Here is a 22519-nt window from a genome sequence, read left to right as displayed (position 1 = left end):
TCCAACAAACTCCTCTTTAAAACTACTCGAAAAATAATTATCAAAATTCATCATCTCAGATGCAATCCGTGGTTCGTACGCTGCATAAAGCCCAACACAGAAAAAGCACCAATGAAATTCGACATGCCATGCGTCCTGGAGCAATTACGTTACACAGGGATGCTGGAGACTATAAGAATTCGTAAAACCGGATATCCGGTTCGACTGGTCTTCGCTCACTTCGTAGATCGTTATCGATACTTGGTACCAAACAATCTACCACGTGGTGCACCAAACAAAGAGCTCTGTAGAATGATCTTAGACAAGGCTGCACCTCAGGATTCACAGTCTCAATATCAGTTAGGTCTGACCAGGGTATTCCTGAGGGAATCCCTGGAGAGGACTCTGGAGTACAATCGTGCTTTGATTCTGGAGAGAGCAGCAATAACAGTGCAGAGGTACCAGAAATTTCTATTTAGCAATACAAAAAACGGCGCTTGATATATTTATTACAATTTTGAAAAACTTTTCTTCACTCTTTTCAAAATTAGGTACACTCGTGGATTTTTGGCCAGAAGGCAATTCCTGAACGTCTCACGAAGTACCGTGCTACTTCAGGCAGTGTACCGAGGTTATCGCGAGAGACAGAAGTTCAGGGCCCTGAAACGGGGAGTGATAATGGCCCAGAAATTGTATAGAGGCAAAAGGGACCGTGAGAAGTTTGAAATACTCAAGGAAGAAATGGCGAAAAGGGCAGAGATCGAGAAGGCCAGTAGAGAAAGGGCGAAGGCCAAACAACAGCGAGAGGAACAGGAAAGAGCATCGAGAGCTGTTGCTGGTGTCAATCATCTGGAAATACCAGCAGAGCTTGCTTTTATCTATTCCAAATTAGACGGTGTGTTATCATTATTTTGTATAAAGAAATTCCAGGTCATATCATCAATACAAATATTCTATTTTTAGATTGGCAGCCAACCCACACTGAAAGAAATTTACTTAAAGTCGTTGGCTCAGTGGTACCACTGCCGCACAATTACACACTACCCTCTGATGTGGACCAGCATCAATTTTCAAAATTTACCAATATCTACTTCAAAAGCCATATTTTTGGTATGAAACGAGAACCAATCAAGACTCCATTCCTGGCGAAGGCACGTGATCAAGATTACACAGACTCCCTGATGATTTTCAAAATGATCTTGCGCTTTATGAACGAGAACAATCTCAGTGGCAAAAGGGAACAGGCGCTAGGAGATTACATAGTAAACAAGGGAATAGTCAATGAAAAATTAAGAGACGAAATTATCTGTCAATTAGCTAATCAAACTTGGAAAAATGATAACGATGCTAATAAAGAACGTGGTTGGTTGTTGCTGGCGAATTGTTTGTCAGCTTTTCAACCCAGCAACACGCTCTTCAAGTACCTCTTAAAGTGAGTCTCCAGAAATCTCTATGAACAAACGATTTTTAATATACGTTACACTTTTTTTTTATTCAATTTTTTTTTTCAACAGGTACGTCTCTGATCATGCCTATGATGGCTACAAGGCATACTGCCAGCGAAAATTACTTCAAGGCGAAAGAACAGTCCTCCGTGTGATGAACAACAATCAGCCAACGATTTATCAAGTCCCTAGGAATTATCCGCCTTGCGTGCTGGAATGGCGTGCAAACCGTAACCGTGTGAACATGGCTTTGGCTGTAGGATTTTACGATGGTAAATATCTACGGTCTTGATGGATTCTGTCATGCTACCAGCTATAGACATGCGTATGAAAATTTATATGTGGTTGATACGTGATGAATTTTAATATCAGGTGAGACAATAACGTGCGCCGTTGATTCTTGGACTACGTGTGAAGAACTTGCTGATTTAGCTGTGCAAAATCACGGCGTTGATAATTCCGGTTGGACGATTACATTGTGGAACCAGTTGGATGGTCCAGATGCAATTGTAACGGAGACTAATGGTTTTGATTATATTCTGGATTTAATCTCTGAGATGGAATTGGCACCAGCTTTTCCAGCTGCGAAGCATATGTTCTTGGAACAACGTAAAAACAGTTTTCCACCAATCAAAAAGCGAGAGGTATATGTTTTAATTTTTCCTTCGTTTATTCACTACATGTCAATTTGATGGAATATTGATTGTTTTCGTTAATTATAATTTTTTAGCACGCACAAGTAATTCGTGAATTGGAACAAGAACTGGAACCACCTGTCTTGAAGACTTTCCAGCCCCTAGAAAGAAAATCTGTACCAAAAGTCGTGGAAAAGGCTGTGGAGATAGAAATACAGTCACCTAGACGTCCAGCTGTTCCACCGCCGCAACCACCAGTTGCCAAACCATCAGCTAGAAAACAATCGCACGAGGCTGTTTTGGAACCCGCTGAAACTGGACTGTCAAGAAAATCAGCCCTTAATGATAGATACTTCGAAAAGGAGAAGCAGCGCAGTAGAAGCCTAGACAATCTTCTTCAATCGGAAGTAGCAACAGCACCCAGCAAGCTCACCAACCTAGGCTTGTCGTCGTCAAAATTAAACGAGCGTTATCACAGTCTAGAACGAATAGGTGAGACCTCAGCCGTCAGCAACGCGGAGTACATGACAAGATCAGAAATGATCCAGGAACGAAAATACAGTCGAATAACAAGAACAACAGAACCGAATATCCTCGAAGAAGAAGACTTGACTATCGATTTTGAATATCCCGATATCCAATCAGTCAGTCAAGCTGGAAGATCTGAAGATGACAAAAATAGCTACATAAGGTCACAGACCAGGTTCATCAAGTCCCAGTATCCAGGTAAGTCATTGAATCATCAATGCGTTATTTCAAATAGAGAATGACAATGATAAAATTTCTTTTTAAAGGTAAAAGAGCTTTACCAGGTAGCCAATCAAGTCGAGCATATATAGAAAAGAGTGAATATGGCGTAAAGTCATCAGCAATGTCAGATACGAGCGAAGCGCCATCTTTAGCTTCGCATGTGCGACGCGTCCGCGTCCCTAGTCAAGCATCGGACGTGGACCAATTTCTGGATGAACTGTTCATGCCGGTGCTGGATGGAAATCTGGATGAGCTTTCGGACGCAAGAAGTTTGGCAGCAAGTATAAAGGGCACTAGCGATGAAAAGAGTTCAGCAACGAAGCAAAAGTCTGAAACATTTGGAGATTTCTTGAATTGCGTAACCAGAGATCCGTCGCTGGATACTCAGACAGTACTGACCCCTGATGAACTATCGGTACGAATAAAGGGTGGGGGTAATATGGATATTCCGAATCAAAATGCTGCATTCAACTTCAATCCTCTGGCACCGGGTATGATGTCACCGCCGATGATGATGCCCATGTTCAGTCCAGCTCAGGCTGTGGCAACACCGCAGAATCCAACTGGCGTAAACATGGGTCCAGGATTTATGCCAATACCTATCTATAACATGCAAGGTCTCAGTTTACCCCAGTATCCAAATTCGCCACCGAATCAGAGCAACGACATGACGGCTTATCAGCAGAATTTACAAAGAGCATTTCTTCAGAGCGCGATGGCTCAAAATATCCAGATTCAGCAACAGTTGCTGGCCCAGAATCAGGCCCTGCAGCAGTTGCTGGTTCAAAGTCCGCAAAATGCGGCCCAGCAACCGGTGAGTAAAGAAATTGCTACAGTTAAAAAAAAAAGTCGCGTAACACCTTGTGGATAAATCAACTAAATTTGTACAGAGTGTAAAAAAAAAGAAAAATGTCTTTTTTTTCTTAATTCTTCGTTCTATAACCCCTTTACTGGATCGGAGATGGTATTTTTTATGTTCAAGCACATGTAAAATATTGCATTGCCCTCTTTTTTTTTGGATGCACGACTCAAAGCACCTTGATAGAGAAGATGAAGATAAGGCATGAAAACGATAAGAAGATTTGAAACATACATACATAGTGATAGAGCGATTACTCAGATTCTCAAATTTTCAAATTCGATAATCCCACAGCGTTACTGTCTCTCTTAACTCGACCATAACGAATACTAACTCGTCGATCACGCCGATAACTCAAATTACTAGCATCTCATTAGCGATAACTCTTAATAAAGGCGTCAAAGGCTGCCACCTAATGGCGTCTCTATGGGTTTCTGAGCCGTGTTTTGCGGCATGGGTGTGTGTTTCCAGGGCATGGTGTACCCCGCGGGCCCCTCCAGCATGAATCTAGTCCCCCCAGCCCCAAAAAATGAGGCCCAAATGGGGCCCAATGATTCTATCGGACGCTACTCGAAGGTACCTATCGTTTTCATCTAGCTCTCTATGCACTAGCTTCCACATCCCTGCGGCTTCCTCGAACTCGAGGATAACCCAGATGACGTCTGAGCCCCCCTGCGTTGCTTGTTTTTTTTTTAATTTTTTGCTACTCCGTGAGGTGACACGCAACCGGCAAAAGTTCCGATAAATGTATATTTTCACCTGTCAGTTGGTACCCTGATGTAGATCGTAACCCGTTCCTTTCCCAGGTGTCTTTTCGTGAACCGGAAGACGGTGAGCTCTGGTCGACGGAAAAGCGTGCAATGCCGTCGCAATCGACGCCGATCAGTCAGCGCCAGGAGACCGTTACCGTTAAGGCCCAGGTGCATCGCTCACAGAGTCCACAGTCTAGAAAGAATTCGGACATTGCGCGCAAGATCAGCAACGACTACGGGCCGAGGAAAATCAGTGGGGAAGGCCGGAAGACTTCGGCTACTTCCGAAAACAAACGAACTGGTGGGAACAAAGGAAACGTTCAGAGCAACTTTACGAATGTTCTCAGTGAATTGAAGAATCGTAAAAGTAGTGTCGAGAGCAATCTGTCAAGTTCCAGCAATGGTAAGGGTGTTCCACCACCTCCACCACCGATGCCACCACCATTGGAGTCTCATGATCCATCCGAGTCGAGACCATTTTTGGATCCTTATGGAAGAGCTAAGACTGTCAGGATTGGAAAATGGAGGTGAGTTATGGTTTTTGGTATCTGAGCCAGCAATTGCTGATTTATTGATTTTTAAGAATTTTTTGAAAATGTTTAACCCTTGTTTCAGGTGGCCGCCACCGAGCGACTCGAACGAGGCTCAGAGTCAAGATAGTTTTATTGAGTTCAAGATGAGGCAGCAACAGCAACAGAGAAAGATAACACCGCAGTATCAGGAGTATCAGGTGGAGGCTGATCAAGCGATGGAAGGTGGCGTCGAGTGGGAGGAATTTGAAATAGAAAATATTGTGGGTAATGAGGAGAGGACTGGGGCCTCGGGTGGGTCTAGGCATGAAAATGGACACGGGAAAGAAGATGGTGACAAAAAGAAAAAGAAATCTAAGTAAGCTCTTTTCATTCGTGTCCATAAGATAGACTTTCACGATTATTCATTGATGAATCTTCATTTTTTTTTAGATCAGGATTTGAAATTGGCGCGCAAAGACCATCGCCCGGAAGTATAGGAAAGCTTAAGCTCAGTTCTGAGATGCGTCAGAGGCTGGAAAAGGTCACGGCCAATCACAGCGTTCGGTCTACCAAGACAACGGAAAAGCCAGCGCTGCCACGTGAAGACGGGAAAGTTAAGAGGCTCGAAGATAACCGGAAACTGTTGCTGGAGCAGCAACTAGGTCAAAAAAATTCTTGATCCTTATCATTTATCATTAACGACCAGTTCACAAAGAATATTTATTCTTCAGGCGGAAGATGGGACGATTACGCTTCAACGGCTGATGACGCACAAAGCGTCACTTCAAAAGGTACAACGGATATGATGACTCAGGCTCAAGTAGTCAGAAGTCAAATTGAAAGAATGGAACGACCTGTACCACCACCACCCCCAATAACACCACCCCAACCACCAAGTCCTAGAGGAGGCAGTATGTATAACCACAGGTAGGTGAATAAGTCATGAATTTTTTTAAATCCAAAAACATTAACCAAAATAAAAAAAATCTCAATTTTATCTTCAGCCAATCTGGAGTAGCACAGCCGCGCTCACCTCCCGCGCCAGTAGAACCGAAAACCCGTGAAACTTTCCGGACCTCCCCGGACTCGGACATGTTCGAGCACTTCCCAAAGAACCAGCGCGACATGTTCAGCCAAAGTCGAGACATATTTGCGTCCCAGCAGCATCTACGAGAGTCCCACGAGTTCAGGGCTGAGTATGAAAAATCGAGAAATCATCAGGAGAAGCTCAAAGACTTCTACGGGAAGGACAGTACAGACTTGGCAAGTTCGACCCGAGACAGAAGTTCAGACTTTGACTCCAGGAAGGATCTGAACTCTGACATCTTCGAGCCTAAATACTCCAGGGACGTCTTCGACAACGGTAACGTGAAGCGTGACGCCTTTGGCATGATGAGAGACGTCTCGCCAAAGTCAAGAGACAGCTTTGGGATGCCGTCGTCCAGAGACTTCGGTGTGGTACCAAACACAAGAGAGTCGTTCGCAGTGACGCGTCAAACGTACAAGAAGATGGACCGTGACCTTGACCGAAGATCCAGCGTGGCCTCGACCCATCAGACAGACAAGATGGAGAGGATCGAGATCGAGGAATGGCCTGAATTTTTGAGACCGGTTCTTCCGCCGCAGGAGAAACCGGAAATCGAAAAGGTCCAGGAGATCGTTGACACTAAGTTATATCCTCAAACCTCGACAGCTCATTTCACCTATAATCGTGTGACCTGGACCTTGAGAGTAAAAAAGGAAGTCTTTGCGCCAAATGAAAATCTCACGAGTCCCCTAGCCCTGCACCTCGTATTCTGTCAAGTGGCGTACGACGTCCTTGCGACCTCCAGTATCAGGATCACCAAGGAGGACAGGCAGAACATGTTAAAGATGCTGGACAATTATGGTATCACGTTGGAAAATCTTCAGAGTACCCAACACAAAATTACCATAAAGAAAAACGTCGTCGACATGGCAAAGCAATGGCCGCTTTACTTTGCCAGGATATTCCCAGTTTCCGTAAGTAACCAGTCATCCCTTCGTACAAATAATCACTGAAAAAAAAAATCAATAATTAAATTCAATAAAATCATTTCCAATCCGATCCTTTCAGATTGGCCCACAGCATCCGGAGGCTCAACACGTGGCAGTGTCTCATCATGGTCTCCGATTAATAAAACGCACCCCTAGTGGCGATCTGTCCATCTTGGAGACACTAGCCCTGGAGGACATCGTCTCCGTGGGTTCGGTCAGGGCTGGTGTGTGTACCCTTCAAATATCTTCAGGAGTAAGACTGCCATTGCACACAAGCAGGGCGCCTCAACTAGCAGAGATGATCGACAAGTACATAAGAATGGTGAGTCAATCAGTTATTAATTAGTTTATCAATTTATCCAATCGAATACCATAAATGACATTTCTAATTTAAACAATGAGTCCCACGTGACAAACACCACCCACCTTCATAGGACCAAGAAAAATCCACAATCCCAAGCTTGTGTAACGATTTAACGATGCAAGCAAAATTGTTAATAGCAACGTGCATAATGCTCACACGTCTGATACGTCATATATGAATCCATGTGTGAATTTTCATTGACCCGCAAAGGACTCCTCCATGAGAGTCCTTGGAAGGATCGCCATTGCCTTGATCAAAGAAAAAGAAAATGCGAAGTCAAAGGAGTGCCAGGGCCTCACAATGGGCCCATTGCGTAAGGGCAGTAGGTATAGGATGCGGATAGTCAGCCTGAGGATACAAAAATACACGCAATGATGCATATATATATACGTCACGACGTCTGTCGTACCATCCCGTGAATCGTCATTGGTCGAAAGGTGCGGCCGGCCTTAAGGCGCATTTTTATACCAGCGAGAAAACGACATTCCAAGGGACGCAGGCTAAAACGCGTGGGTCGCATCGACAACAAACTTCGCATTTCCCTGGGACAATAGAATGAACATTCCATGCAATCTTTATATATGTCAAAAAAATTTGTCTTAAATTTTATTGAAAATATCAAAGTCAAAATTGTACTTTTGGTTGATCCATTGAACTCGTTGGATTCAATGATAAATCAGGATATATATTGAATTTATTTTTAAAATGAAAAAAAAAATCGAGTAACGGATTGCTGAAAAGTCATGTGAAACTGCCTGTAGCTGTAGGAGGCATTGGCCAGCACATATGACTACTGACTGGAAAGCCAATTTACACCGCGAACACCTTATTACGTTACACGTCACGGAATTATGAATTGGCGCTGCGCGGATCAACCACTAATTGCTGCTGGATAACAGGATCAATTTAATCAGCGATTTAATCGGTCCGAAAAACCACAGAATTTTCGAATTTTATTCGCAAGTGTATAAAACCGTTAGCAAATGTGGAATTTAATTTTTTTTTTTTTTTTCTTAATGGATCGTCCAACCTCCCGCATGTGTGTCGGCATATATTTCAAGGCCAATCATTAAATCAGCAGCAATAATCTTTTTCTATATTTATTTCTCTTGGATATCTGTCTTCTTGAGATAACTAGAAATCCGATCTCTCTTCTAGTCAGGCTTTAATGTATATATGTACAAGTATGTACATAAGGATATATATGATATATCGGCCAAGTTTCACCGGATTGTAAAAATTCCAGCAACGTGCCATTGTAAAAACATATATGTAATTGCTTGATTAGCGTTGCTGATGATTAAGGTCGACCCAGGTCATGGAACACGGTTCGTCGATGTTCGGTATGAATTATCAGGCGCGTCACGTCAGCAATTGGAATGTAGATAAGCAACTGCACTATTCAGCAACGTAGTGAACTTTACATTGCTCTATGGAGTTTCCAATGATTTCCGGTCTTGTAAAACAGTCTCCTTTATATACACACTTTGCATTTCCTTGCTTGTATCTTCGAGTTCAAGCAACTTGCTGTTCCCGCCACGTGAACCGGAAGTCGGTTTGAATTGCTAATTCCACGAGATAATTATCTTGCTGGGAGACCGACAGCAGCTGGCCCAAATTTACTCCCGGTTCTCATCCCAGGAGAAGAGGCCGGGTCTTGCAGCAATATAAGCAATATTGCTGAACCGGGTACGCATGGTACCGGAATTGCTGTTTTTTCTTGAGACTATTATTATTATGAATATAAAAAAGAAAATAAGTCAAGGTATCGATAAATACGTATCAGCAATATTGCTGAATAATTATCAGCAATTATTAATAACAGCAACGTACTTTCGTAAAATTCACAAGAATCTAATAGCGACGCGCAGAGAAACTAAATCGTCTGAAAAAAAAAATCAGCAACGAAAATTCCTGACAAATGTCACGCGTCCGATTGGCTACCTGACTTAAGCAACAGTTTTCTATTTCGATTTGAGAATATTGACAGGTCAACCGGTATTACCGGTCGATCATAGAAACTTCGAGAAACCTATTAAAGCAATTGCTGAATTAACGCTCGATGGATTTCTGGTTAGGTTCTTGTACCTTTTTTTTACGCTCCGTTTTTTCCCTTTTTTCACCTAAACTGCTTACGGGCATTCCAGACGACCCGATATAGAATTCGCTTGAAATTCCTGATAGAACGTAGTACAGCAACAAGAACGATACAAACTGGCACCTTTCCTTTTACTTGTATTACAAAAATATATATATATTTTAGGAGGACCGGAAAGAAATCTATTATTTACCTTTTTCTGTCAAGATCGAAAATAATAATTTTTTTCGGTCCTCCTAATACATAAACAGAAAACAAACTAATAAGTATTAATTTCACCCAAGAAAGTCAAAAAATAAAAATTAATCAATCTACTCAAAAAAAATTTTTTTTTAAATTATCCCACAAGAACCGACCGTTCAAACTGCATTGGGCCCCGTTCACACAGAAATTATACAGTGCACCTGCCCCTGTAGGAAATGGGCGATTAAACTGGGACTATACGTTAGAGGGTATCCTTAAGGTTCTCCTATATATATATACATATATACACATTGAAGAACCAACCCATATGTCTCCCTATACACGTATCAATCCTTTTAACAAAGCCAAAACACGGTAACAGCATTGAATAGAATTTGCTATAGTAACAGTATAGCTAGCCGTTGACAGCATATATAGTAATATAATGTACAGTCTAATTTCAACCTATTACGTATTCGCCTTGAGCGACGACTCGTATTTCGTCCTTCCCGGGTAACTAAATTATCATGCTCTTATGGCCCGCGGAATCGAAAGTCGCTAACGTTTAATTCAATCTCGGTAGCGTAATATATATATATATGTAGAAACACATGGAAGTGTTCCAGGAATTTCTATCTATCAGGTACGTTTCTTGAATATATCCAAACTCTATATCTATATATACCGGTATATCTTAATATGGATGATTTACCATACCGATTAAAATCCAGGAAACAATCATGGCGTCCAAATTGCATCTATGGATTGAAGTTTCTAGCAAAAATCATTGCGAAGCATTATCTGAAGCTATTGTAGTTTTCGTAATTTCTCATGATGCATCCGTCACGTGAATTCGAGCGATGAAATTCATCCAGTCCATTATTTACAGTTGGTACCAGTCGCCGCCATTTTGATGAATTCCTCAGTTATTATACGCTCGTTACACGGTATATATTTTTTATGGATTATTTAACTGACGCTGTATTTCCTCTTTAAAGATGAACTTTGTTATGATCGAGAGAAAGGATGGATTCTTTCTGGATTTAAACCAAGAAACGTTTGGTGGCTAGTCGTACGTATTTGTTCTAGAATGTTCTGGGGTATATTCAGTGTACCATCACTTCCGGGCACAACGTATTCTCAGACCCTCCCTCATCCGGTTCCGATTTCTAGTTCTCTGTCGCATTTCTGTGTTATATGTATATATATATATATAGTATATATAGTATATATATTTAGTATATATATATATATATATATATATATATATATTTAGTTGTTGGATCAAATAACAAAGGACGTATTACAATCATATACTATTTTTAATTAACTTCTCTTGATTAAAGAGAAAAAATAAAAATTGATTATATATTTTTCATGGGCAATTTTTCTTGATTTCGTTGTAAAAATTAATTGCACCCGAATTCACTTGGGTATCAACTTTGACCCCTTATGTCTCAGTCATCCCTTGTTTTATTTATTTTTGCAAAAAAATAATTGCCGGTTTATTTTCTAAATGCAAACACGTCCTCGGGTATGATAAACTCGTAACGGAACTCCGCACGCTGTTCCAGTAGCTTCTTCTTTGGATGATGGGAATAAAAAAAGAAAAATGATTCAGCAATAACAGCAACCGACAACCAGCAATATATTCCTCTTCCCTACCATCAGCAACGGTCGCGTCCCAATGGTTTTAGCTGCATATGGCTCAGATGGCCCGATGGTGGGGATCGACCCAGATATCAGTCTTTCGAAGGCCCTACTACCCAACGGCACAACTTACCTGCCGAGCAGTTGCGGCGTCGAGTTAATCGACGCTCGAGTATAGAGCGTCGCGACGCGTCGTATCGACGGAAACGTTAAAAAAAAAATAAAATAAAATAAATCGTGAACAGTCTTAATAGAATCCGCTATTTTTACGTGAATAAAAATTAAATTTTTTTTTAATTATTCAAAAATCGAGTGCAGCCTGTTTACGTTTGTGCACAGTGAATCCAATCGGATAAAAAATTTGTGATAACGGTACCTCAGTGATAACCATATGAAAATTTCGTAAAATCGGGTACACCTTAACGATTAAGGAATTTCATACTTGTTACGCAAAAGGAATTGCGTACTTTGGTGTGTACGTAGCCTAAGGCTTCGATTCTTGTTTCACGCGTTACCCGAGCCTGCCTCTATGACGTAACGGACGGATGATTTTTTTGCATAAATCTTACGAGATTTTTGTTTTTTTCAAGTCTCATACTGACTTTCATAAATAATTTAATAATTTTTTCAATTCCCTATGACGTACCAGCAATTGCTGGTTATTTTTAATTATGCGCAATTGAACGAAATTGGTTGATTCCAGTTGCGGTATTTACTTGCAATAAAAATGTCACAACACTTTCAATTCCTGATTACACCGTGTCTGCAGCTGATACCAATCTCAGATGGGAATCGCGATTCGAATTACGTAAGAGGCGTTCGGTTTCACCGGAGAGTTCGCGGCAGTGTCAATGGCGAAATCCTATAGATCATTCAAAACGCCACAGCATCCAAAAGGTCCATTCTCATTGTACCAATGAGTCATGATCTCTAGGGGACACGCGTGTATCTCGGTACAATATAATTCGATCCGGTCCATAGAGCCGCTCCTTGATTTTTAATAGGGTCATATATATACTTCAAATTCAATTTTTTTTTTTTTCAAAAAAAAACCCCGAATCACCTGTCATTAAAAGTGTCAATATAGATCCGCGACGTTGTTCCTCTTCGTAGATCAAAACTCCACCAGCAGGCAAACCTAGCCAACTGTGAATTCTATCGCAAGTAGCGGAATGGCCACCCGATAAAACACTTTGGAACGAATTTCTCATTCTCAAAGAGAGAGCCCACCATTTCGATTTTCTCGACCTTGTCAGAATGGACAGTTAGCTCGTACCTAGTTCCTTGCACGTTCCCATTTTTCGATTTTTTTTTTTTTTTTTTTGGATCGTCAGAATCCATAGTCGTAGCTGTATAGTGTATATAAGCGATATGGGATCCAGATGAAAATGAACCGGAGAAAAGTGAAGGCAGGTTCACAAGCCTGCGAGAATATTTTCTTAGGAAAGTTTTTTAGGCCTCTCCCATTCGTAAGATGAGAATTTAGTCGACGCGATAATTATAATTAAACATGCATATTGTTCTTCCGCTGTTTATCCCACGAGAGTCCTTCGCTTCGTTTCTTTCTCACGGCTCCCGTAGAGGAGAGTCGTGTGCCTGAGGTCGTGATGACGATGACGATCATCACAATGATTATGATGATTGTAGTGGTGCCGGCGATTATGGTAAAAACGAAAATGAACTGTGAGCGAAAATGAGCTACTTCATCCGTGCCGGGACGAGTGCATGGGTACTTTGTTGAGTTTGTATAAAATTTTCACGCAGCTTCCCACAATCAGCTGCATCTTCAGTGAGATCGTTATGAATTTTTATATGGATCTTCCCGGGATTTCTCCTGAAACCAATTTTTTTTTTTTTTTTTTTTTTTTTTTTTTTTTTTTTTTTTTTTTTTTTTTTTTTTTTTTTTTTTTTTTTTTTTTTTCATTATTGAGATACAGCCTTGTCCTCGACCTTACCTCGTTTTGAACTTCGGTCACCAGGGGGGATTTCCGGTTTTGAAGTTGTCACTCGAGGGAATCCGGTTTTTCAGATTTAATTTTTCTTTTTTATCAGCCAGTCGAGATGCTCACTCGTGCATGTGCCGATGCGAAGTGGAGGATGTGTTTTTGCGTGGGACTTCAGTGAAGTGGCTGTTTTTTGGATCGTAGTTTGAAGAACTGGAAATATAAAAATGGAACGTGAGGTTTCGGATACCGAGGGTGTCTTTTCGAGGAGATTGTCCAGGAATTGGGCCGAACTACCCAGGACGCTCAGGAGACGTCAGAAGCATAGGCCTGAAATTTTGAGTCAGTTTACCGATTTTTCGGAATCTTCGGAGAGCGAACTTCGCAGGAACGATAACGATAAGGCGCATGGTCAGCGATTGCTGAAGAGATCCGAACTTTTAAGGAAATTTGAAAATAAGGAGAGGAACGAGGTTTTGGGTGATAAAAAATGTTTGAATGATAACAAGAGACAGGTGGGGGACGTTATCGGTATGGATAATGATTATAGGAAGCATTATGAAAATTATGATTCGAAAATGGCGCGTCAGAGAAAAAGTTTCGCCAACTTTGGTATGAAGTTTGAACGAGACTTTAAGAGTGTTTCGGACGAGGACAGAAAGACTAATTCGCCTGATAGTCTTCTGGTTAAATCGTCGGAGTCCGACTCGAGTAGCGACGAATATGGGCATACCGATGACTCTGGTGCATTTTTGGAAAAAGTAACGAATTTTGAAAAAGTACCCAGACCCAAGTACGAGAGCATGATAACGTCGGGTGAGAATAATTCGCAAGGTAGATTTGGAAAATTTTTTTCAAGTAAAGAGAGCAAAAATAAAAAATCGACGGAAGGTCCTTCGAGGGATAAAAAGGATTTTGAAAAAATGCCAAAAATTGTTAACCTTCCAAAGATCAAGGAATCTACGCAACAGAGGGATTCATTGCAGCAGCGTTACGACTATGAAAATATACCTAGAATCGACGTATCGAAATTGGATCAAAAAACATTTTTGAATCCGATGTCTCAAGGGTCACAAGGTCAATTACGAAAACCTTCGATCGAACGAAACTCCAAGCAACCCACGATCGACCAGCTACGTAAGGAGGATAATAGTTATTTTGAAAATTCGAAAAATTTGCCAAACTCAAAAAACGAGTCAAGTTTGGAATCCAAAAAATTTCAATTGCCCTACTGCCAGCGACAACCAACGATCGAAGAACTGAGACTCGAGGGACTCATTCAGGATTTCTATAACAGCGACCAGCTGTCATCGCGAGGAAACGGCGACCGAAAACATTCAAAAATGGAAACGATCACTGAGGAAAATCCAGACGGTAGTAAATTGAGCGTGCGAGAGATTTTGAAGAGATTCGAGGAGCTCAGAACTCAAAATCAGATGCAGATGGAAGATAAGAGCAGCGATAAAACCTTAACGACGATCCAAGAAACCCTAAAGAAGCTGGACGAGAAAGTAAAAGGCTACCAGATCGATACAAAAAAAGTAAATTCCAGCATATAAAATTTCAAAAAAAAAAAAGATAGCACCCATCAACCACAAACCAAAAACGACATAACCAATAATATTAGAAACCTCATAAAATATATCATCATACATAAGCAACACTAAGCATCCAAACGGACACAAGAAATCCCGAGTTCTCCTTTCACGTCCTACTCTCTAGAAAATTACTGTCAAGCAGCAAAAAAAATTTTATCTTTCAAAAAAATAATATCAATTCCAAAACAGGTCATCCCAATATTAACAACCCAATCGTAATATCCAGCATCCTAAGAATAAAAGTCCAAGACCTCTTACTACTAACTGCACCAGCATCCCAAGATGCATCTCGGTGCATTTAATTATCTAGGTCAGGGTCGTCATCTCCATATTCCTTTTACACTAACTCACGTTCACGCACCATTCCTTCCCATATTCCAACGCTCCACCGTACAAAAATTCCGTACAAAATATTTCATTAGAAATTCTCTTCCTGCATTTTTATCAAATTCCCATAATGCACCTATCCTATGTATATATCCACTGCTCATTTCTGGTTGCATTTTTATAACGACTGCATGCTAGATGCATTCCACGTAAACATGCAGTTTACGTATGAACTCGCATAGCACAACGTAGTAGCCAGCGTGGAGAACGGAACAGGTATTCGAGTGCACGGAAGAACTTGTTTTCTTGCATGACAGAGAGTGGTATATATCTATATACACCATATTCACACAAACAACTTATACACTATATACTAGGTAGTAGAACACGTGATACAGGTAGTTTCATTAAATTGTATAATACATCCAGAACGAAAGTCATATATACATAGCATATAAAAATAGTGCATATTGTTTTCCTTGTAAAATTGAACAATGACTTTCTTGCTGTTTCATAACATAAATTGTTAGTTAAGACAGCCGTAGCGAAAATATGTATAATTAAATAAAGAAAAAGAAAAAAAAGTAGCTCTTAATTAAATTGTTTTTCATTTTTACTTTCAGACCGAGCAGAAGCCACCGCATAAGTCGATCCACCATGACAACCATATTTCCCAGATCACAAAATCGATCCAATCACAAGCCAATCACAATACGTCATCGCACCCGCCGTCGCACAATCACTCGAATCACGTTGCTATAAGCAATCATGACAATCATTCAGCAGCCATCCGCATTCCAAATCACATAACAGCTACCAATCATATGAATAACCTGAACCATCAGAAAAGTCATCAGAATCAGCACCATAATATCAGCAACCATAATCAGAGCCAGAGCCCAAACCAAGAATGGAGGCAGCAAGAGGATACTGCTAGGATACAGGAAGAGAGCATTTATGAGAGTGGTCCAGTTGTTAATGACGGGAAACACTCTCTTTTACAATACGCCATGCTCAATTTCCGGCAAAGTACCGAAAAGTATGTATACTCTGTGCAAAACATGTATACTTGGACTATAGTGCGTAAGAGTATATGATAGAGATATTTGGACTGATGATTAAAATCGTATTAGAAATCTAATTGATATACGAACTGGGTACGGATACAGATATGTATAATTTATTGGGGACAAATTGAAATTTCGACTTTCACGATAAAAATTCGCGTATTCGGACGTGCTCTTCGTTTTGTAAAACGATATCTACCAATGGAATTTCGAGATTTGATCTCTCTTTCCGGTTAGATCGGTGTATTCCAATTACAATGAAATTAACGTGGAATATCGTAATTAGCACCTTGCGCAAGAGGCTGCAGCACACAAGTCGTGTTGAGAAAGCATAACACACGGCAGCCATAGAAAATTCCCAGATGGAGTATAGAATCAAGGAGCTTTCGTTGTTCTTGTCTTCTTCATTTCTCTGAGTGAAGTCTGACACGTTGAACGTTTTGATCCGAAGCTGATAGATACTGGGTTTACCTAAAAGTAAAAAAAAAAATGTCGTAGTAATCGCCAAAGGTAGGTCTTTTAGTGAATTTTGAATTGAAAAATAAATTTTACAGATTCGAGATGCTGAAGACGGCGGACGGTTCTATAAGTGGTTCCTTGAAAGTGATAGAGTCCTTGAAGAGCAAGAAGAAGAACAAAAAGGGCAAAGGTCAGCAGGATGGAGCCGAGTGGACTTGGAAGGAACAAGTTGATCTTGTAAAGTACTCAGCTGTTCCCATCGAGCACAGTTTGCTGAGACTTGAGAATGACTTGAGCACGTTGGCTGTCGAGTGCTTCCTCTGCCTGATGAGGTACATGGGAGATCAGGCACTGCCACCGGATATGAGTGAGGTCAAGTGTGTCTATACTATATTGATGGTAATTATAATTAAATACCTTAATTACAAGCGTCGGAGTACTTATGAATTATTTTTTAATTACCATTTTCATTCCCTTTCATCCAATCAGCACTGTCACAAATATGAACCACTGCGGGACGAGGTCTACTGTCAACTGATGAAGCAAACGACGAACAACAAGAGTCCAAATCCTGACAGCTGTCAAAGAGGCTGGCGACTCTTCAGCATCGTCGCTGCCTATTTCACCTGCAGCGAAGGACTCAGGCCTTACCTGACAAAATATCTGGAAACAGCAGCATACGATAAGAGACGTGCTTATCACGGCACGGCCACGGTCTGCTTGCAAAATTTACGTAAAACCGTGAAATACGGTGGCAGGAAGAACGTACCCAGTGTCGAGGAAATCATGGCGATTAGCGCTGGTAGAAATGCCAAGAGGCAAATTTACAGATTGCCTGGTGGTACGGAACGTGTTATTAATACCAAATGTACAACTGTTGTTCAGGTAAGAGAAAATCTTATTAGTACTTGTAGATTATCTTTATTTATTATTTTTATTTCATACCTTTTCATCCCACAGGACGTTATCGAGGAAATGTGCAATATTATATCAGTAAGGAATCCACACGAGATGGATGAATTTTCATTGTACTGCATTGTTGATGGCGATGCATTCACTATGCCTCTTGCCAGGGACGAGTATGTCCTGGACGTGACGACGGAGCTGCATAAGAATCATCAGGTGTTTTACCTGATCTTCTGCAGGTGCGTGTTGACGCTGCTTTCACGACCGGTGGAAAGTTCGAGAAAGATTCGTCTGGCGCTAGAGAAATCTCACTTATGTTTTTCTTCTTGCATTCCTTTTCAGATCCGTTTGGTATTATCCGCTTCGATTGGATGCGGCCTTGTACATTGAGGTCGTCTTCAATCAAATAGCTCCGGATTATCTTGAAGGTCTCCTGTTGGTGCTACCTGGTGAACATTTGCCAGAGGAAATTATCGTAAGTGCATTTACCGTATACGCATTGCGAGAAACGAATTCACCTGATTCAATCCGGTTGATAATAAATTTCTTCTTTTTATTTCCAGTACGACATGGCTCAGATCGCTGCCCTATTGCACAGAGCAGCGGATATGACGCATGAGCCATCGACCAAGGAGATAAAGTATCTGCTTCCGAAACCTGCATTGAGTCTACGTGACCCTCGACCTCAGCAATGGGCCAACATGGTGCAGCAAGCCTGGAACAATGTGCAGCATACTGCACCTGCAAGTTGTAAGGCACAAGTGCTGGGTAAGTCAAAATAAAATTGAATTGAACGAGAGGGTATGAATTTACTTGAATATCATTTTTAGAAATCTTGTCAAAATGGCCGTTATTCGGATCGAGTTTCTTTGCCGTGAAAAGAGTGCCCGAAGGAAAGGAGAAAGGTGGTGATCATATTTTAGCACTGAACAGACATGGCGTCCATTTCATTGATCTGGTCACTCACGTGAGTCCTATTAAACATTTTTTATTTTTAAAATTATTGTATGCATCTTATCTAACGACTCTATGACTTCCTCAGGAAACACTTTACCATTATCCGTATTCTGAGGTAATATCGACCCGTAAGGTCAAATCAGAAGAAGGAACTTTGTACTTGGACATGAAATGTGGCAATTTGATGCAACAACGAATCACAAGGCTGCAGACGGAACAGGCCCACGAGATTTCACGACTGATAAGACAATACATTACGATGGAGCAAAGAGCAACGAACGGTCAAGGCGCCGGTATCGGTTTTGGTCCGAGATAAAAGCGTATGAAAAAAAAATATAAAGAAAAAACTGAATCCGAACAGAAAAATCGAGGGCCAGTTAATCAAGAATCGCCCATCGTATTTGTTTTGTATTATTTATTGTGAGGATTGTTTAAATGGCACGGAGAAAGGTTGCGATAAAAAAAGTATAGATATGTCCTAGATAATAATAATAATAATGCTCAAGTTAGCGAGATAAATTTTGTTTTCGGTCTCTGTAAATACGTCTAGGAACGGATAGTTATTTACGTCTAGAAGACACGTATTACGCTTTGACGTAAAGGAAAGAAAGAAAAATAACACCTGAATTCCTCGGCATTCGATATTCAGGAATAGGTTAGCTTCGTATAGGATTTTAGAATTAAGGCGCGTCTCTATTCGCATTCTGCGCAATGCTGAACAGTCCCTTGTCTTCCTTGTTATCCTTGCGTCTTCCATTTTACGTCGCACAACGAATATATTTTTGAAAAATCGAGAATGTACGTAGATACCCGAGGAGTCATCGGAATCGAGTTTATAAGATAAATTAAAAAGAGAAATAAAGAAAAGATGGCCAACGTGTATCCAGTATAATTAGTATTGGCCTAAAGTCGAACTAACTGTACTCAATAGAACAGTTTCAGCCAGTAATCCTTCAAGTTATGAATATTTGACAATTGTTTTATTTATAAATTGTAAGAAAGATTTACAGATTGGAATTTTTATTCCACGAGAAACAAATATAACTATACTGTTATAAAGATTTACAAAACTAACACGATTAATTATCATGATGATACTTCATATGAGAGTGCATGACGTACGCGTATGTACGTCACGTGAATGACGTCACGTTAACATTAAATCTTTACATACCAAAACAGAGAATCGCGAATTTTCTCACCGTAACAATTAAAATAGTTTACTCGAAATTTTGGTAAGTTCACCCAAATTCCCATTTACAGATAAGCCTACTAATTTCTAACTGTAAACAAAGATAAAGTCCGTCATGCCGGTCTGCTGTAATACATATGAAATAAAAAGAAAATTCAAATGAAAGTTCACAATTTCTTTCACTCCTGATTGACAGTTTCATTGTATCAAAAATTCGCTTTCCTTTTCCTTATTTATTGTCATGAGGCCAGTTGCTTGCTGTATGACGAACGTATCCAGGATCCGTAGGGGATGACGGAACTGTCTGAGTTCCTGTGGATGTTTGCAGAGCACCAAAAGCATCCTCGAGCATTTCCAATTCGTCCGCTAATTTCTTTTGAATTCGGTTCGTCTTCAAGTTTCCTGCTGCTGTTCCAAAATTGGCGTCACGATCCTTTTTCAAAATTCCTGGAGACTCACGACGTATTCGGGTCGGCACGTTGTCGTACTGACTGGAATCTGAATACCTGCGATTATAGGAGGATGTGTGAGCAGTACTTTACATCCTGTTTTTATGATACAGGATACGGAAATCCTTTACCTGTAATCCTCAAAACGATCATCGGTATAGTCACGATCGACCTTCATGATTTTCACACCGGGATTAATGATCTTTGCAAAGATCGGTTCACCGCGTTTATCCAAGTTCGTTGGGAACCGTGGAGTATCTACCTCGTCTTCAGGTCGTTGATACACATCCTGAACTTTGTAATATCCTGGAGGACCTTCTGCTGGACGATACCTATCATTCTCACGATAATCATTCCTGCTTATTATAGATCTAGATGATTTATCATGATCACGATATCTCTGAGAGTCACGGAAAGGTCTTGAATTCTCAAAGTTTTGCGAATATTCACGCAGCTGCCTTTCGACGTTTTCAAATTTTCGATTTCTTTCTTCCTCAAATATATCAGTCGTTCCTGTCTGAGAATTTCTACCAGCAGAATTCTCAACTTCTCTTTCCGGTTCCCGTTCAGTATGTTTACTCTGATTTTCAGGAAGATCATTCGATCTGTCAAAGGCCCCATTGACAGTCCCATTGATCAGCTTGGTCCCATTTTCCAAATCCCTACCAGTCTTCCCACTCTTGGCCTGAGTCCCAGCATCCTTCTCCATCATCATCAGAGCAGTAGTACCCGACTTGGCTGTCAATAAAATTTCCCAAAATATGAAAATCCAAAACGACCCTAAACTACCAAATTTCCACCATAACAACCTGACACACAAATACCTAAATCCTTATCAGTAAGTGTCTGAGTAGCGTCGTGCTTCTTCTTCCCGCCGATTGGTTTCATCAGCAAATCAACAATGAATACAAGAGCCGTCAGGAGGCAAAGTGCTCCAAGTACAGCAGCATTGTCAACCAGATCCTCAGGGACGCTGTCAATCGACGCCAATGACAGGGAACCAACGATACCAAACAAGACAACGCCCAGTCCGAGGAGTAAGAATTCCTTAAGAAAAATAATCACCATATATAAACACACGAAGGTCAGCAGAAGAAATCTGAAGGATGCAGAGACACGATCATCCAAGATAATCGAGTCACCCTGATGACTCAATTATTGTTATACTTGCATACGGATCACGTGGCTAATTGACCTGTTACGTGTTTACTTATTGCGTACTAAGGTGCGTATATGCATATTATATATATCAAACTAGATATATATATATATACTATATGGACACCATTAACCTTGCCGGTCAATGCCGATTTCTCGGACAACTTGTTGTCTCCCTGAGTTTCCCACGTTCTGCCGCTAACTTATTTCTCAAAGCATGATCATTATTACAAGCATGAGAGTTGCTCCGAATTACTTTTATACAATTATACAACAAATCCAACACTCACCGTTTTCCTACCACGCAACTCATCGCTCGCCGCGCCTACAAGCAGACCTGCGCTGACTATCACGTATCCTCCGCAGGTTGCGGTTGCAAGTGCAGCACCTGATGAACAATAGTCGCAACAAGAGACAGAGATTTAATATGGCATTGTCTTGGGCAATGAAATAATACACAAGTAAATAAGAGAGTATGATATTACCTATGGTGCCCCACGTTACGTTGTTAAGCAACGACCATTCGCGGCTCCGATTCCTTAGGTAATGGAAAACTCGTCTGCTCTCATCATCCGTAACGCGAAGAGCGACGACGCAGGCGATGCAGAGAAGCTGAAACAAGTTATTTTTCTCTTTTAATTAACATAATTAAAATTATCTGATTTTATACTGAATGACAAGGATGATGCAAGGCATTTACAAATTTTTTTTAGCAACGCTGTTGCTCAAATTTACATGAGAAATGTTTTTGGAAAAAAAAAGAAACTGATTAACAGCACTAATATAATTCGACGATGCAACATTGTTTTGAAGTGAGAAAATTTTTGAAATTCAAAAAATTGGTGACTATATCTTTTTTAACACGTATACATACCACCTCGATAATTCTCACGTACACTTTGCGATTCCACATTTTTGATTAATCGAAAATTTATTTTTAATGGATCGTAGCAGTGGTTGAATTATTTGACGGAGTGATTATTATTTGTCATTTTTTTATTTCTTTTTTTTTAATGAAAATTTCTAATTCTCACTTGAATTAGCTCTTTTGGTATGAAAAGCAGTTTTTACTTTCTTTCGGTGTATGTTTATCACTAATGGCAATGTCTCACTATCGCAGGAAGTTAAAGACACCAAATGAATTCTAGTATGGCGGAGAGTCAAGCGACTGGACATTCGAATTGCATTGCTGAACGGCAACTGAAGAGATACGCAAGGTG

The 22519-nt window shown here is 40.6% G+C and overlaps 2 protein-coding genes and 2 long non-coding RNA genes across 10 annotated transcripts in view; 2 read left to right on the top strand and 2 right to left on the bottom strand.

The window, feature by feature from the left end:
- LOC107271471 overlaps nt 1-19857 on the top strand; it is a 31129-nt gene extending 11272 nt beyond the window's left edge. For 3 of the 6 annotated variants that reach the window (XM_015747514.2, XM_025088711.1, XM_025088713.1), the window contains 22 exons: nt 60-437; nt 531-874; nt 943-1411; nt 1494-1696; nt 1797-2068; nt 2155-2785; nt 2854-3623; nt 4140-4244; nt 4475-4947; nt 5036-5308; nt 5383-5594; nt 5664-5859; nt 5937-6933; nt 7028-7270; nt 15735-16150; nt 16733-17036; nt 17127-17522; nt 17598-17782; nt 17886-18018; nt 18107-18311; nt 18374-18510; nt 18586-19857. In XM_015747514.2, coding sequence (XP_015603000.1) covers nt 60-437; nt 531-874; nt 943-1411; nt 1494-1696; nt 1797-2068; nt 2155-2785; nt 2854-3623; nt 4140-4244; nt 4475-4947; nt 5036-5308; nt 5383-5594; nt 5664-5859; nt 5937-6933; nt 7028-7270; nt 15735-16150; nt 16733-17036; nt 17127-17522; nt 17598-17782; nt 17886-18018; nt 18107-18311; nt 18374-18510; nt 18586-18816 — 7573 coding nt within the window. In that variant the 3' untranslated portion in view covers nt 18817-19857. Of the gene's footprint in view, nt 1-59; nt 438-530; nt 875-942; nt 1412-1493; nt 1697-1796; nt 2069-2154; nt 2786-2853; nt 3624-4139; nt 4245-4474; nt 4948-5035; nt 5309-5382; nt 5595-5663; nt 5860-5936; nt 6934-7027; nt 7271-13295; nt 13765-15734; nt 16151-16732; nt 17037-17126; nt 17523-17597; nt 17783-17885; nt 18019-18106; nt 18312-18373; nt 18511-18585 lie in introns of those variants that run through there. The other 3 variants (XM_015747516.2, XM_025088712.1, XM_025088714.1) reach the window with 2 other exon arrangements.
- Nucleotides 10983-13112, top strand: LOC112494909. The gene is made up of 2 exons (XR_003060891.1): nt 10983-11714; nt 12357-13112. It is a non-coding gene; the product is annotated as an uncharacterized LOC112494909 (long non-coding RNA).
- Nucleotides 12549-17238, bottom strand: LOC107271480. The gene is made up of 5 exons (XR_003060892.1): nt 17100-17238; nt 16731-17025; nt 16468-16649; nt 13199-13399; nt 12549-13077 (listed from the first exon to the last, which is right to left on the bottom strand). It is a non-coding gene; the product is annotated as an uncharacterized LOC107271480 (long non-coding RNA).
- On the bottom strand, nt 19464-22500 carry LOC107271473. 2 transcript variants are annotated; one of them, XM_015747518.2, is made up of 6 exons: nt 22174-22500; nt 21785-21911; nt 21590-21687; nt 20966-21188; nt 20273-20879; nt 19464-20198 (listed from the first exon to the last, which is right to left on the bottom strand). In XM_015747518.2, the coding sequence occupies exons 1-6, from the start codon at nt 22210-22212 to the stop codon at nt 19922-19924; spliced, it is 1371 nt and encodes a 456-aa protein (XP_015603004.1). In that variant the 5' UTR covers nt 22213-22500; the 3' UTR covers nt 19464-19921. The 2 variants fall into 2 exon arrangements, with proteins under 2 accessions (XP_015603004.1, XP_015603005.1); XM_015747519.2 differs by having other exon boundaries at nt 19853-20190.
- Nucleotides 22501-22519: the final 19 nt, after the last annotated feature.

Source organism: Cephus cinctus, unplaced genomic scaffold, assembly GCF_000341935.2.
Source record: "Cephus cinctus unplaced genomic scaffold, Ccin1 Ccin1_scaffold0980, whole genome shotgun sequence".
NCBI lineage: Eukaryota > Metazoa > Arthropoda > Insecta > Hymenoptera > Cephidae > Cephus > Cephus cinctus.
The sequence above is the reverse complement of the archived record's forward strand: the minus strand, read 5'-3'. Positions and strand labels throughout refer to the sequence as shown.